The following is a 15,200-nucleotide window of genomic DNA, read 5'->3' as shown; positions in this document are numbered from 1 at the left end:
TAACTGCATCTCCGTTTTTTTCACTCACTTTTATTTATTTTGTTTTCATAAAAGAAAGGAGGGGGGGGGGGGGGTTTCTTTTCTATGCTTCATAATGAACAAAAAATGAGCAGTCTGTGGGGTTTTCTTTGGTTACTCTATTTATTATTATTATTATTTTTTTGCTTATTGTAGCCAAAAATATAAAACATGCATGAATAAAAAAGCTTTTGTGATTTCATTCAAATGTGAAAACTTTTATTTCTATGAAAAATAAAATTTTTAATGCATATTTCAGGAATTTTTAGTGCGTATTTTTGCATACATAGTTTTTTATGGTTTCATTGTGAATATTGATGCATGTTCAAGAATTGATTTTATATTAATTACCTTAATAATTGTTTTTCTCCCTTTCTCTTTAGAGTTATATTTAATAAACAACTATGTTCAAGTTTAAAGGAAACAGAAATCAGCAATCTAGCACTGAAATAGCAAAATCAGTAGAAGACTTTTTTACCTTTTCTAAAGTAAGTTTTTAATAGTGAGCATTGCATAACAAACTGTGAATATCTGCTCTGTAGCTATTCATTTTTAATATTTACTGTAGTTTGTAATTTTCTTTTCCTTTTAAAAAAGATATGATTTTTAGATGTCTTAATTTTTTGTGCATGATATATTTATGGAATGTTCTTGTTTTGGAATCCAAACAAAGTCCTAACTGTGCTTCTACATTTGTGGTAGCAAGACAAATGTTATAGTGGAAATAGATTCCTATTCATCTGTTGTGTGAAACAATGATGTGAACTAGTGAATGAACAGGCTTATGTTGTTAATTTTGTGTTACAAATCTCACTTAAAATAAGTTAGAAAAACATTTTGGTTTAATTTAAAGATCAATCAGTTTTAGGCTACTCTTTGCTTATTAGTTTAGAAGGACTTTAAAAATAAGAAAAAAATCTGAAACTTATTACAAATACTAACTGTTGCAATCTATTTATTCTGGGCATTGGTGTCCATAAACAAAAAAGGACAATATCTCTTTAATTGAATACACAGCAATAAGTATTATTTTACTGACTTGACCAACATTAATGCTTGGGTTTATCAATCGATCTATTTCAAACAAATGTAATACGGTTCTTCTCCCTTTATATAGGAGTTTGGTAAGACTTCATTTGGAGTACGCTGCTCAGTTTTGGTCTCCTTATCTCAAGAAAGATATTTCTTTATTGAAAAGGGTTCAAAGAAGGACTACTAGGGCTAGTGAGAAAACTTTCAGATTTAGATTATGATGCCAGATCTAAAGCCTTTAAAATGTATAGCCTGGAACAAAAGAGAATCTGAGAGGATATGATTCAGTTGTTTAAATTTATCAAAATGAAAGACGTTTATGGGTTGCATTTTTGCCCAGAAAGCAGGATGAGGGGTCATTGTTTTAAGCTATTCAAGTCTCAGGCTAATCTGGAAATTAGGAAAATTGTTACTTTAGTGGAGCTGTGGGCATGTGGAACAGCTTACCAGAAGAGACTGTAATGAGTAAGGGGGTAGATGGCTTTAAGAAGATCATTGATTTTCATTTGAGACTAATAAACTGCCTAGAACCAGAAGAGCTACACCCAGAGCCTGTTACTAGTTGTCACATTTGTATTTGTATTTCTTGTATTTTTTAAAACTAAATTTAATGAAATATGTAACTATGTTTCTAAACTAGTTGATAGTAATAAATTCCCTCTTTATGTGTCATTGTAGAATATTGCCTGGATTTTAAACATGTCCAAGAAACGAAAAATGGAACAGGCAAATTTAATAAAAATAAATTGATTGGCACTACAATGATTAAAGATAAACACTGGCATAGTGAGGAAAATTTTTAGAGAAAGGAATGGTTAAACTCTTAGGGATAGGGGGGGGGGGGATAGATATGATTACTTTTAGCCACTTTACTTGATCAAAAAAGGGAAACTTCTGCAGTTTCAGTGGGATATATCCCAAAATCCCCCTCCTTGGATATGCCACCTGAGATAAATGTATTTATCATCCATTATTTGTATTGCATCACCTTGTGACCAATTGTTATTTGGTTGGTTCAGTATTTATTTACAGTGTAATATTTCATGTCATTGCTATTCAATTCCTTAATGAACAGAATTTGGCGCAATCAGGCCCGCGCCAAACCTGATCGATGCCCTCGTGCAAATGTCTTTTGAGCACTCTTAGGCACTGACGTTCGAGAAAAATATAGTAAACACCTGGAGTGAGGTTTTGTAGACAAATATAAAATGGAAAAAAATACTTTTGGCACTTGATTTAAAATTTTTATTCAAAAAATGAGTGAATATTTAATTTTGGAATATGGTGTACATTTTTACTTTGTAACTGATAAAACTTTTCTGCCTGTCAAAACATGACAACAGGAGCATTGGCGCAACAGTGAAATAGTTTTAGACGGCCAAAGTGAGAAAAAATTCTCCTTTAAAAAAAGAGGTCTGGGGTTTCTTCCCGAAAAAATTTTGAAACTTGTAGTTTTAAAAACGCATTTTTTGACGGTCTGTGGCGGTGCTATGGGGGGAAAAGGTACGAGGGTCTCCGCAGAAATTTGTAGAAGTTGAAACCTTAAAATGTGATTATAGGCCATATTTAGTGACGTTAGAATAAGCAATAGAACTCTGGGACTCTCAATGATCGTTTTTTTTTTTTTTTTTTTTGAAAAATAGAAAACAATTTTTTTCCCTCTCCCCTCCAATTTTTCGAAATTAAATATCTAAAAACGCGATTGTAGACAACTTTGAAGATTTTTATGAAAAGGGGATTGTGGAGCTCTCCCCTGGAATTTTTTTCAAAATTTAAGTCCTAAAATCTTATGCAATATTCTATGATATTGAGAGGAGAGGTTCAGAGGCTATTCCACTTAAATTTTTCTTAATCATGTTCAAAAAATGTATTTTTTACAATATTAAAGGAAAGTGGTTAGGAGGAATTTGCCTGAATATTTTCTGAAATTGAAGTCTAAAACCATTGAAGTCTAAGACCGTATTTGGTAACATTAGGGCTGGCAATCTTTCGAAATTCAAGCTCCAAAACCGCAATTTTAGGAGATTCTCAAACGCAGTTTCAAGCGATGTTGTTAGACATTCGGGGGCTTTGCTTATAATTTTGTGAAATTGAAGATCTGGAAACGAAATTTGAGATGCTCCGTAATGCTTTTGGCGGAGGAAGGGGGGGGGGGGGGGCATATTCAGAGGAGTAGCATTTTGAAGACTTTCTTAATTTTAGACGAACTAGAAAAAAGAAAAAAAATATGAGAAAAAGAAAAGAAATAGGACGGAGGAGGGGGGGGGGGGGGTTGCAGATCAATTAGCTGTAACTATTAAAATTTTTTAATTCAAAGATTTCTTTTTAAAAGAAATTAAAGTTTTACCCCCAACATCATAAGTTTTACCCCAACAGAGCTTGGCGCCTTTTTGACTCTGGCGCCCTCGTACGACGCACAACCTTGCACATAGGGACAGCGTGGCCCTGGGTGCAACTTTATTTGTGACTAGGTTTTTGTTATTTTTTTTCATGTTTGCCATGGTTTTTTCTACTGTCCCAGCAAAAATATCTTTTTGCTGGCCCAGCAAAAATATCTTTTTGCTGGTAAGTTTATCAATCCTGGTTGGTAAAATGTTGAGTTTTGATGAAATTTTCTTAATGGTGCCACATTACTAGCCTTAATTCTTCTTTTAAGCTTAAAACCTGGTTTTATATGAATATAAAGCTTTTGACTATTCTTTAGAAAAAAACCTTTTTTTTTTAATTAAAAATTTAGGTGGTGCATTTCTCATTTGGATTCTCCCCTTCCCTTCCCATACCCTTCATAGAGCTTATTTTCAATTTCCTTTATAATTTGATAGTATTATGTATTTAGCTTTAATTTAATATTATGCTCACTTTTTTTCAAAATTTCATTTTTGTAATTCACAAATAGTAAAAAGGTTTTCTATGCTACAAGTGAGTACAACAACATTGGGCCTTAAAAAACATCAAAAAGCCGATGGAATCTGCCGATGTTTTCGAAAAAAAATTACCTTTGCTGTTTTACTTTTTAATACAAAGTAAAGGGAGTTATTGTTTTCATATGAAATTTTTTACTTGAATTTCATTTTAGTCACCCCTGAAAGAATTTTTATCACTGCATTCAGGTACAACCAAGTTAATTATTGCGATTTTTTTTACAGCTGGATGTACGTATCACTCATAAGTCATAACTCAAAAATGGTAAGCGGTAGAAAGTTAAAATTTCATATGTGGGTGGGGTCTGCGTATATTCCAGTTCTGCACTTCTCTTTTGTTTTCAACTAAAAGGCCTATTTAGTCATTTTTTTGTGGCTATCAATTACTTATTTCAATGCAAAACTATGATCATTTGGTGATATATTGCCGAGTTGGAGACCAACTTGGAAATAAATATGAGATGGCAAAACCGTCTTTTGTGACATTCCAGCTGAACCGATGGTAATTTTTAATTTTTTGATAGTTGTAATATGAATCACAGTATGTAGTCTTTTCTGTATCGCATCGGCGGAGTTACAAGTTTGGGGCCCGTCGAAATACATTTTAGGGTCCGATTTCTCTATCACGGAACATGTAAAACGTTTATCATAAGCATTTTTTAAACTCCTACTGGGCCCCTATGGTCATGAGGCCTCTCGCTTAATTGCAATATTTGCCATATTTTAAATCCGACACTGCACGTGAAAACCAACTGGGGTGCAAATTTTTAAAGGGTTTTTTCTGCTCGCTCCAAGGCAGGGGTTCTCAAACTAAGACAGGGAAGGTGCACACCTCCCAAGTGGGCAAAGACAAGTTTCCTGGGAGGCGTGCATCTTTAGAAAAAATAAAAGGAAAAATAAAACTAACTATAATTTGCTCAATTTTGTGGTCACATGTGGATATTTTCGACATTATCGCCTTTTTCAGGTTGTTGGTGTAGTTTTCATCCACATATGAGTAAATATGAATTTTCAGCATTAGCACCACATACAAAGTCAAGGCATCGAAGAAGGTATTGAAAGTAATCTGATGCACTGCGTTAATTACAACCTAACATTCGGAAAGTTATCAATCACAAACAATGGCAGCCCTCCCACCAACGTAATTGGTCTTATATGCTAATCTCACTTAGATCGTAGATTTCCTCAAATTAATGTGTATTAGTTCTTTGCTTCTTTGATTTCATGAGTTCTAATAACACACTCAAAATAAAGTTATATGTGTAGTAGTAATATGTATACATTTTGCGTACAAACTTACTTTACTTCAGTGGCGTAGCTAGACCCGACTTTCGGGGGGGGGGGTTACTTCTTTTATATATATATATAATATATATATATATATATATATATATATATATATATATATATATATATATATGTGTGTGTGTGTGTAATCGCTTGGAATTTTTTCCTTTTTCTTCTCTCTTCTTTTTCTCTTTTTTTTTGAGACTAACTTTTCGGGGGGGGGGGGTTTGTCCCCAAACCCCCCCCCCCCCCCTTAGCTACGCCCCTGCTTTACTTACACTTAACTACTTCAGTTACAAATCACGGTTTTCCGATTACACTATACTTGTATTGACCAAATATAGTTGAGGTGATACGTGATAGAGGGGGGGGGGATATGTGAGACCAGTGGCATAACTAGGGTGGAGTGGATGGGACGGTTTGCCTCGGGCAGCACTTTTTTAGGGGCGCAAATTTATCGTCAATATTTGGGGAAAACAAACATATTTTCCCAAAATTGAAAGTATATTTTTAATCTATATTTGCAGGCAAGAAAAAAATCTCTTAGAATTGTAAGTCTTTCCTATCACTACAAGAATAAAAGTACTTAGATACCAAACAAGAGTTTTTCTTGATAGTATCAGTACAATTCCTTGTTTTTCTCTGAGGGGATGGCAGAGAAAAATCATGGAACAGATGTTTTTTCTACTGTAGAGGTTAAATCAAGGAAGAAGAATGCAATGAAGTTTTCCTAAATTTCGTAAAAGAAAAGTTAACATTTGATAAAAAGAGAGTTTCTTGAAAACCTTCTAATAAAACAACAACTTCCCTTTTTCAACATCAGGAAAATGGTGGCAAGAGTAAGAAAAGGAGGGGGTAGGATCCTTCAAATCTCTGACAATCTTAGTAATTAATTTTCGTTTCATTTTTTTTTTTTTTTTTGCCATCGACCATTGGCTATTTGGAGAAAAACAATCTGCCCTTCGGCCATCGACCATCTTTGCACAATCGGCATCGAACCATCGGCCAAAAAATCCCATCAGTCGAGCCCTAGTAATAAACAATGAAAGGTATTTTTAAATTTTACAGCACTAAAATCATATTTAAATAACATGACTAAAAATTCATACTTAAAACAGGGGTGCTCATTTCCCTAAGGGTAATGATGCACCCTCAAATGCCACAAAGATCTCCCCAGAGCAAGAGCCCTCCAAAAAGAAAAAGGCCCCTAAAACTCTCCCTTAAAACTTTTAATGGTTCAGTCTGCACTATACCTCCGACTAGTACGTCTCTGTTTAAAAGCTCAAGAAGTACTTAATAAAGAACCCCTGTTATTTTATGCATACCACACACACAAAGGAAAAAGAAAATGGTTTTTCCTACAATGCATACATTTAAACATATGAAGTTTACATTTAAATCTATGCATGAAACTAAAACTGACAGACTTGATTAATAAATTTCTCAACAAATAAGTTTTAGTAATCATCATATAATGTGTGATTAATTGTTCCTTTGAGTGAAAAAAAATGAACAACATGCTTAATTTTTTTTTCTTTAAAATACTGTTCTGTATGCCACTAAAATAAATTCAGACTATCTCTAAATTAAATCGGTAAAGTACAAATATTTATAAAAATATAAATTTTTATTTTTCTTCTATTTACAGATATCTACTCTTGGCTTTCCTCACAAACCTACAGCGTTATCATGGGATTCTCATCTCTGTCTTATGGCTATTGGAACACAACATGGATCTATACGAATGTATCCTTCTTAAAATAGAAATAAGTGTATTGTTGAACTTAGCATCTTTTATACCATATTTTGAAAAGCATAACTAATCAGAAGTAGGCTGCTTGCATACATAACTTTTGAAAAGATTTAGATTTCACAATCATTGAAAGATTAAGACATGTGGGTTCCCCTTCTGAAAGGTATCAGTTTTAATCAAAAGTGAAGGTTTTATTACTAATTTTTCGATGGTCATCAAGATCATATATATTTTTTATTTTTTTAGCTGCTAGAGTACCTAGCGTCTTCCAAGTTATTACTTGTTGTTCAACCATGAAATACATAATGTAAATGCATACTGTAATGACGAATTCTGGTTGAAAATAACTTTTTCATCAACATTATCAAATATTGATATTGGTTAGATGGTAAATGATGATTATATGGTAAAAACTATTGCATGCTAACATATTTAATATGAAAACAAAGTGCTTAGACTTTACTTAATTTACTTAGTAATGTGTAGTGAATTAAGTTAAAATACTGATTTTTTTCCCATTCTTATAAAGACAATAATTAATTCATTTTATTTATGAAAGAACAAATTGTTGGAACAAATTAAATGCATAATCTTTGAAATGAAGGAAACATTATGAAATATTGAAAATATTTTAGGAAATGCTAAATGTTTGGGCAACATGATTACAAGTTGTCTAATTTTGAAGGAATCCTCCTTTTAAAGAGGGGGCTTGGGCACAGTCACTGGATTCACCTCACTAAATCTAATTAATAAAGTCCATTACTGTATTTTTGTAAAAAGTTAATAGTTAAATTTGATTTAAGGTCCAGTTGTTCATTTTGAGACAGCATTTTTTAACTAAATGCTTTTATTAATCATAGATGAAAGAAAAAATTATTTTGAAATTTCTTTAACTTTGTTTAGTTATGGAGCACCCGGGGTTCAATTCTGTGGGGAATTGAGGCAACGGCTTTGCATTATAGATTTGATTTTTATTCCTAAAAAGGTACTTTTTGCTATTTTGAATTTTAAATCTTTGACTTATTTTTAACAGAATTTTCTACACAATGAATTTAAAATTATCAGCATATGCTAAACAACTTTGAAAAAAAGTTTGTAATATATTTTTTCCCTGCTAGGCAAGGTTAATTTCACTCTGTTCAGACAATAGTCTTCATTTGTGGGAATTAAATGAAAGAAATGGAATTTGGTGCATTGAAGAAATAAAATCTTTTGTTTTAATGGGAATGTAAGTTTTTATGAATTTTTAAAATATTTTTATTTATAACACTGATTGTACTTTTTGATTACTATTGAATGCTGTAGTAAAAGATCCTCTTTTGTTTTAGGATGAAGAAAATTTCAACAATTTTATTAAATTTTACATCTGATATCTTATATATTGGAACAATGTGTGGCAATATTTATACTTTGAACGTTGAAACTTTTGAAATGGCTGAAAGTGTAATTTATCAAGATGTAGTTGTTCAAAAGTGAGAGAATTACATTTTAATCAAAGTAATATTTTTTTCATAATAATTTGAAATAATAACATAAATTCATTTTATAGCATTCCGGATGATAAAAAATTAAAACAGGGCTCTGTAAAATCAATATCATATCAACCTCACAGCCCAGATTGCTTGTTAATTGGTTACCAACAAGGATTAATGGCATTATGGGACATTAAGAAATTAATTGTAATCAGCACTTTCATCAGTACTCAGGTAAGAATTTGTTCATCTTTAAACAAATGCTTATTTAATTTCACGTTGTTAACTCTGACTTTTTTTTTCAGAGTTTAGAGTTTGTTACTTGGCATCATGATGGAATGCAGTTCATAAGTTCTCATAGTGATGGAAGTTACGTAACTTGGAACACCCAAGATCCATCTAAACCTTCTGAAGTACCGATAACTTTGTATGGTACGCTCCTTCACTCCTCCACTTTTCAGACATAAAAATAGATATGTGTGTTTAATGCAGGGTTTGTTGGTTTAAATCAGCTTCATTTAAATGAAGTGATTTGAAAAAAAAAAAAATCAATTGATTTGAACCAAGTGATTTTTTTCAACAAAATCATTATTTAAAATCAGTTCATTTTATTTTTAAAAATTAATTTTGTGTTTTTAGAATGTGATGCTCTAAGTTAATTACACTACGTTATACAATCTTAACTTCACCAGGTCAAAACTATGCAGAGGAGTATGCACAGGGGTCATCAGGGGTACTGCAGTACCCCCATTAGCTCAAAAAAAAAAAAAAAAAAAAAAAAATGACGTGGTTAAAAGTCCAGAGCACCATAATGTTTTGCTGTGATTGACTGACAAAGAAACTTCTCCTAACCAGTTTCTACATCACACAATCAGCTTTCATCATTTCTTCTTGCATGCATTTCATTTATGCTATGGTAGTTTCAAAAAAAAAAAAAAAAAGTTTTCATGAAACACTGCTGCAGAGAGGAAGAAATCAAGTCAGGTTCTAAATTTGAATAAGAGAGCTCTTTCTGACACCCCTTCAAATGAATTTTTACCCCCTTTTTACACAAAATAAGTTCAAAACATTTTAACACTTAGTAAAAATATCAAGGAACATCATTCTTTTCATGAAAGAAAAATAATGAAGCTCCTGTTAAAATTAAAGGTGCTCAGTATTGTACCTATGGGATCTAAAGCGTCCCTGGTAAATTTATAGGATAGCATCCTCCCTCCATACCATTTATTAGCAATTCATTAGGAAATTATTAGAACCTAATCGTAAGTAAAATATTTACGCAGAAGTAGGGAGATTCGGGGATTTCCCCATTAGAAAAGTCTTGAAATTGTAGTAGTAGTAACGAGCTGATTTGTGCATCACATGACTTCCTTTTACTCCACTTTATGATAATAGTGCCTCAGAGTAAGCAAATAAACACTTTAAATATTTTCACCCCCAAGTTTGTTTCGAACCGAAGCAAAAAAAAACGGTTTACACAGATTTATTTCCCTATTATTGGCAATTTTCATATGATTCAATGGTGAAAAATTGAATCATATCTAAAATTGAAATCATCTCTAAATATTGCTAATAGTGGCTAAATTGAAACCAGATACTAAAAAAATGAAAAAGAAAAACCATGCCACATTTGTCGCCAACTTGGCAAAAACAGATCACCAACTTGGCGAAAACAGATCACCAAATGTCTACCAAGTTATAACAAAACTTGAGTTTGCATCGAAATTAACAAGTACTTTCCTCCAGAAAGGTGTAAAAGACCCCTTTTGAAGCATCTGAATGCAAACCCAAAAAGGGAGGTGCACAACTAGACCCACTAGGAGTGTACTTACCAAATTTCTACTTTCTATGCAATGCCGCTATTGAGTTATGCGAGATACATACGCACATACATACGTACATATAGATGTCACGAGAAAACTCGTTGCAGTTGTCATTTTACAATTGATGATGCATAATTTTCCCAAACATGTTCCACGATTATTTCTTAGCATAATAATTTTGAACATATGTTATCCTGAACATATTTATATGCTTATTGTTTATGCCACATTTCGTTTGTTGTATAGTTGAGTTCTCAGTTTGTGGTTCTCAAATAGATACTGGAAAAGGGCACTGGCAGTCAAAGATGATAATGATTTATATTTGACTGTATTGAGCAAAATGTTTTTATTATTTTATTTTTTGGGTTATTTAGAGACATTTTGTGTATGTCACAAAAAGAAAAAAAAGAAAAAGCCAGTAATTAGGTATAAGTCAAAGTCAAGAAGGAGGGTAGTTCAAATTCCATAGAATGACTCATCTCTTATTATACTACTTCATTTAATTACTCTTTCTATACTTTTTATATAGTTAGTTTTTTATGGGAGAATGTACTTTGATGAAAATTGTGTGGAGTGAACTGTCATTTAGTGTATTATAAGCAGCATATGGACAACTAGTAACTTTTTTACCATACTTAAATTAACTGGAATCAAGCATTCAAGCAATAACTTTGAAAGATCAAATGTTAACTTTGAAAAGGTCTAAAAATATAAAATTTATATTTAAATTTATCTGAAATGCATATATTTTATAAATTTTGTATTAATTCTCTCATAGCTATGTTTTAGGTTAAACCTTCAAAGAGTCTTGAATGTATTTTTGAACATTTATTTCTATCTGATGTAATGTGCCTAGTGTGCATCATTTCTAAGAAATTATTTAGAATGCATGAAATTCATTCAAGGACTGGAGTTAAAAATTAAAAAAAAAAAAAAAAAAAAAATCTTGTATGTCAATGTGATCATAACTGTAGATGCAGTTAACTCTTGAAATCGTGTCTTATATTATCTTGTATTTTTCAATATTCTGAAGTTTCCACTGAAAGCTTGAAATTGATGTACATGTAGTACAATAGATTTTTTTAAAATCAACCTGGAGTTTGTGCTGTATCTTATTCATGCAACAAGTTTTAATGTTATTTTTAAATTTTTCATTTCTTTATTTTCAATTTCTGATGGTGTACTGTCCCTGTCTCCGACATAGGCCATTGCCATTGCAAATGTCTTTCACAACTAAAATCTAGAACTGCAAAATATTGAGTGGTTTAAACATCAGTTTTATAGGTCCTAAATCAAGGATAAGTTTATAATAGAGAAAATTTCCTACCTTGCAAAATATTTATTTTTAAAATTAGCTTTCATGAATTGGACATTTTTCTTTGATTTTTTTTTTTTTTTTTTGAAATCAAGTATCAATATTCAAGTTGAATAAACTATGCTCAGGGCCGCGCCGTCCCTATGTGCAAGGTCGTGCGAAGCACGACGGCGCTCGAGTCAAAAAGGCGCAGAGCTCTCCCGATCAAAAATGCTCTAAATGAAGGGGGAAAAAATTCAAACCAAATAAGCAAAAATAAATTCCTCAATACAATATCTAATGGCGGCGGTGAAACATGCTCATTGAAACAATTAACCCGCCTCGCTGCGCATCGGACAGGAAAAATTATTGCCTTGTTGTGTTGTGCCATTCTAAACATGTTATTCAAAAGTGCAATCTTTCACACTGAAAACAAGTGACTTTATTTCATGCATACACTAACATTTCCCTTCCTCCTACGAGGTGCAAGAAATTTGCTATTCCCCATTTTGGTTCTTCCGGTGAATGTCTTGTATTATAATTTGCGCAATTATAGTCTTTTTGTGGTTTTTAATTCGTGATAAGTCCACTGCTTCGTGTTATCATACATAAAAAAATAGCAGTAAGCACATTTGCATTTTATTTAGATGTGAGTAACATTTATATATTGTAGAAAATAAAATTAGGTTAACTTTTTTAGTTCCGAAAAGTAACGATTTGACCATACTTACTCGATTTCTCCTCCCCTGCCTTATTTATTTAGCTACTTGTGTATTTAATTTTTAAAAAAGCTTTGGATAGACTATGTATTTATTTCAAATATTAAATTCAATGCCTTTTATAACGGTTCCGTATTTTAGAATTTTTTGATTTTACCGGAAATGGATTTCAATTTTATTTTAAGGGGGGATATTCACTACTTCAATTTAGAAATCTATTCAGTACTCTGTTGTCATGTTTTGACAGGAATACATGTATAACTTTGAATAATTTATCAATTAGAGATTAGGGAGATATTTGATTTTTTTTCCCCAAAAAATGCAATAGCATATCAAAAGCAGAGTTAATGAAACCGAGACTTGCTCCGAAAAAAAAAAAAAAAAAACCGCCCGAGTTTTTTTCGGGCAGGCATACTTGAAAAAAACCCACTATCTCGGTAATGGGTTTTTCACAATTTTCTACATTTTGAAACATTTACTTCAGAAACAAAGTAAATCTTGATCAATGCGAAGTCCAGAAACAGACATCTTGCTTTCTAGACAGCGTATCAAATATTAGTAATTTAAGCTGCATAATAGCCTGTTTCCCCCCCCACCTCCTTTTTTTAAAGTACTATAGGGCTAAAACAAGCAATAATTATTACAATCAAATACCAAATTTTTTTTTTCTTAAATTATTGGGGCAAAATGCTTTGATTAACTGAAACTGGATATGTCTTTTTTTTTTTTTTTTTTTTACAGCAGCTTAACGCAAGGTTTCCAAGAGAAAAAGTCAGATTTTCAAAATTCAATTTCGATCGGCCCCTCTATTACATCCGCCCTTACTTGAAATAAATTCGAGATATGAAGTAAAAAACGTACACTGTGTTCCAAAATAAAAATTTACATTGTTCTTCTTTTGATAAATGCCAAATGTATTTTTTTTCCGTATTAGATTTGTCTACAAAACCTCACCGCAGATGTTGACTATATTTTATTCGAAACGTTACTGCATAATGGCGCTCAAAAGACATTTGCACGACGGCGCCGATCAGGCTTGGCGCGGGCCTGACTATGCTATAAATTATGTTTAATATTATCTTTTTCTTTTGACTTTTTTACGAAAAAACTGCTTATTCTAGGTCCGTTTGCTTGCAAAGCAATTGAAAAGATATTATGGAATTCTGTTAAAGGCGGGTAAGTTTGTTAAACAGATGTTCTAGTTGTAATTTTCATAATTATATTTCATTGCATTATTCTACATTTTATTGCAATATTTTCTTATATTTTCTTTCCCTTTCATGTTTTAAAGTACTCTTTTACTTTTATAACGTCATTATTGTTCATTTTTCTTGAGGATCTTGATCAATCATGGAAACAATATGCCTATAGTTGCCTATCTTAAAAAGTAATAGAAGATTTATCAAGTTTGTAAAAAAAAATTATTTTACATATTTGCATATTATTGAGTGTGACATAGAGTTATTAAGAATAATGTAAAATGCAGAAGAAAGCATTCAGAATTTAAACAACGAAGATTTTTTTTTTTTTTGCATAAAAGTCCATTTGAGAAAGTAGAGATAGATTTCTGGCAAAGCAGTTGATTAATAAACAGTTATCGTAGTGCAAATGCATAATAATTAGCACTGAAAAATATCTTTTAAAAGTAAACTCAATTGCTTTAGTTAGTAAATATCTTTCCGAGTTTCAGGGTGTTAAAGTGATCTGTGTTTATGACTCTAAAACTTAGTAACTAAAAATTCCATTTTAGTCAAGCAAAGTATTTTTAAAAAATCTTCTTAAACCATTCTTTGTAAATTAAATTCTTCATAGAAGTAAGGAAAATTTTATTTGTTTAGTTTTAATTTTTACACAAAAGAGCTAATTTTCTTTATTATGCATATATATTTGAATATGTCTTTATTTGATACATGTAACAAATAGCTACTTTTTAATCAAAGATTCACTTTTATAAAAACTTCTGCCTTCAGTTAGCTATATTTATCTTCAATACATATTAAATCCGCATTTCATTTTATTTTACAACAATATCTTGTGAAAGTTTTACAAAAAGCATTGTACACATAAAGTAAATTTTATTATGTCTATAAAGTAATTAAATATTTTAATAATTATAGTGTCTTTAAGATTTTAAAATCATATTATGGTAAAAAATATTTATTGATCTGAAACTTTTGTTGCAAAATTTCTCTGCTGAGTTATATTTACAAATTTTCTTTAAAAACTGTATTTTATATTATATGTATAGTAAATACTTGGTTAAGTATTTGAAGGTGATAAAAATTTGTGATTTTTTTCTTTTGTATTTAGAGATGACTATATAATATTTTCTGGTGGGATGCCGAGATCAAGCTATGGAGATAAGTTTACTGTGACAATCATGTGTGGAGATCGACATCAAGTTCTAGATTTGTCTTCCAAAGTGATAGATTTTTTTACAATATCTGATGCCTTTGATGAATCAGGTATTGTAATTACTTGAATCAATCAGCTATGAAATTTGTGTCTAATTTTAGTTTTCATGGTTAATGCATGAGTAGTAATTTTAGTAAACTTATTTATAAGTGGAATAGTGTATTTACCACTTTATCTACACTTCTATATTTCGAATCAAATATGTAAAGAAAAGAGTTATTGAAGTTCTTCCATGTAATTATTTTGACATATCTTTGAACTTAATCAGTCTATCTTTTTAAATTAAAAGAATAACCTCACTATCTAATGATACCAAACTAGTGTTCCTCCTTAATAACCAGCTTGACTTTTTGCCTTGTTGCATTATATATTGCACCCTATTGTAATTTAAACGCTAAAATTTGCCACTTGCCATTAAAGTTCGAAATATTTTGCAATTCCTTGAACTATTCCTGCCCTCAATAGG

At 31.3% G+C, this 15,200-nt stretch overlaps 1 protein-coding gene across 1 annotated transcript in view; it reads left to right on the top strand.

Moving 5' to 3' along the window:
- Positions 1 to 421: 421 nt before the first annotated feature.
- The window catches only part of LOC129217169 (lethal(2) giant larvae protein homolog 1-like), a 75,085-nt gene continuing 60,306 nt past the window's right edge, over positions 422 to 15,200 (top strand). Inside the window, exons 1-9 of the mRNA XM_054851432.1 lie at positions 422 to 506; positions 6,907 to 7,004; positions 7,915 to 7,996; positions 8,130 to 8,239; positions 8,340 to 8,483; positions 8,561 to 8,717; positions 8,789 to 8,915; positions 13,441 to 13,495; positions 14,630 to 14,784. Coding sequence (XP_054707407.1) covers positions 423 to 506; positions 6,907 to 7,004; positions 7,915 to 7,996; positions 8,130 to 8,239; positions 8,340 to 8,483; positions 8,561 to 8,717; positions 8,789 to 8,915; positions 13,441 to 13,495; positions 14,630 to 14,784 — 1,012 coding nt within the window. The 5' untranslated portion in view covers position 422. The remainder of the gene's footprint in view (positions 507 to 6,906; positions 7,005 to 7,914; positions 7,997 to 8,129; positions 8,240 to 8,339; positions 8,484 to 8,560; positions 8,718 to 8,788; positions 8,916 to 13,440; positions 13,496 to 14,629; positions 14,785 to 15,200) is intronic.

The sequence above is a fragment of the Uloborus diversus genome, chromosome 2 (genome assembly GCF_026930045.1).
Source record: "Uloborus diversus isolate 005 chromosome 2, Udiv.v.3.1, whole genome shotgun sequence".
Taxonomy (NCBI): Eukaryota; Metazoa; Arthropoda; class Arachnida; order Araneae; family Uloboridae; genus Uloborus; species Uloborus diversus.
This window is presented reverse-complemented; position numbering and strand designations above follow the sequence as displayed.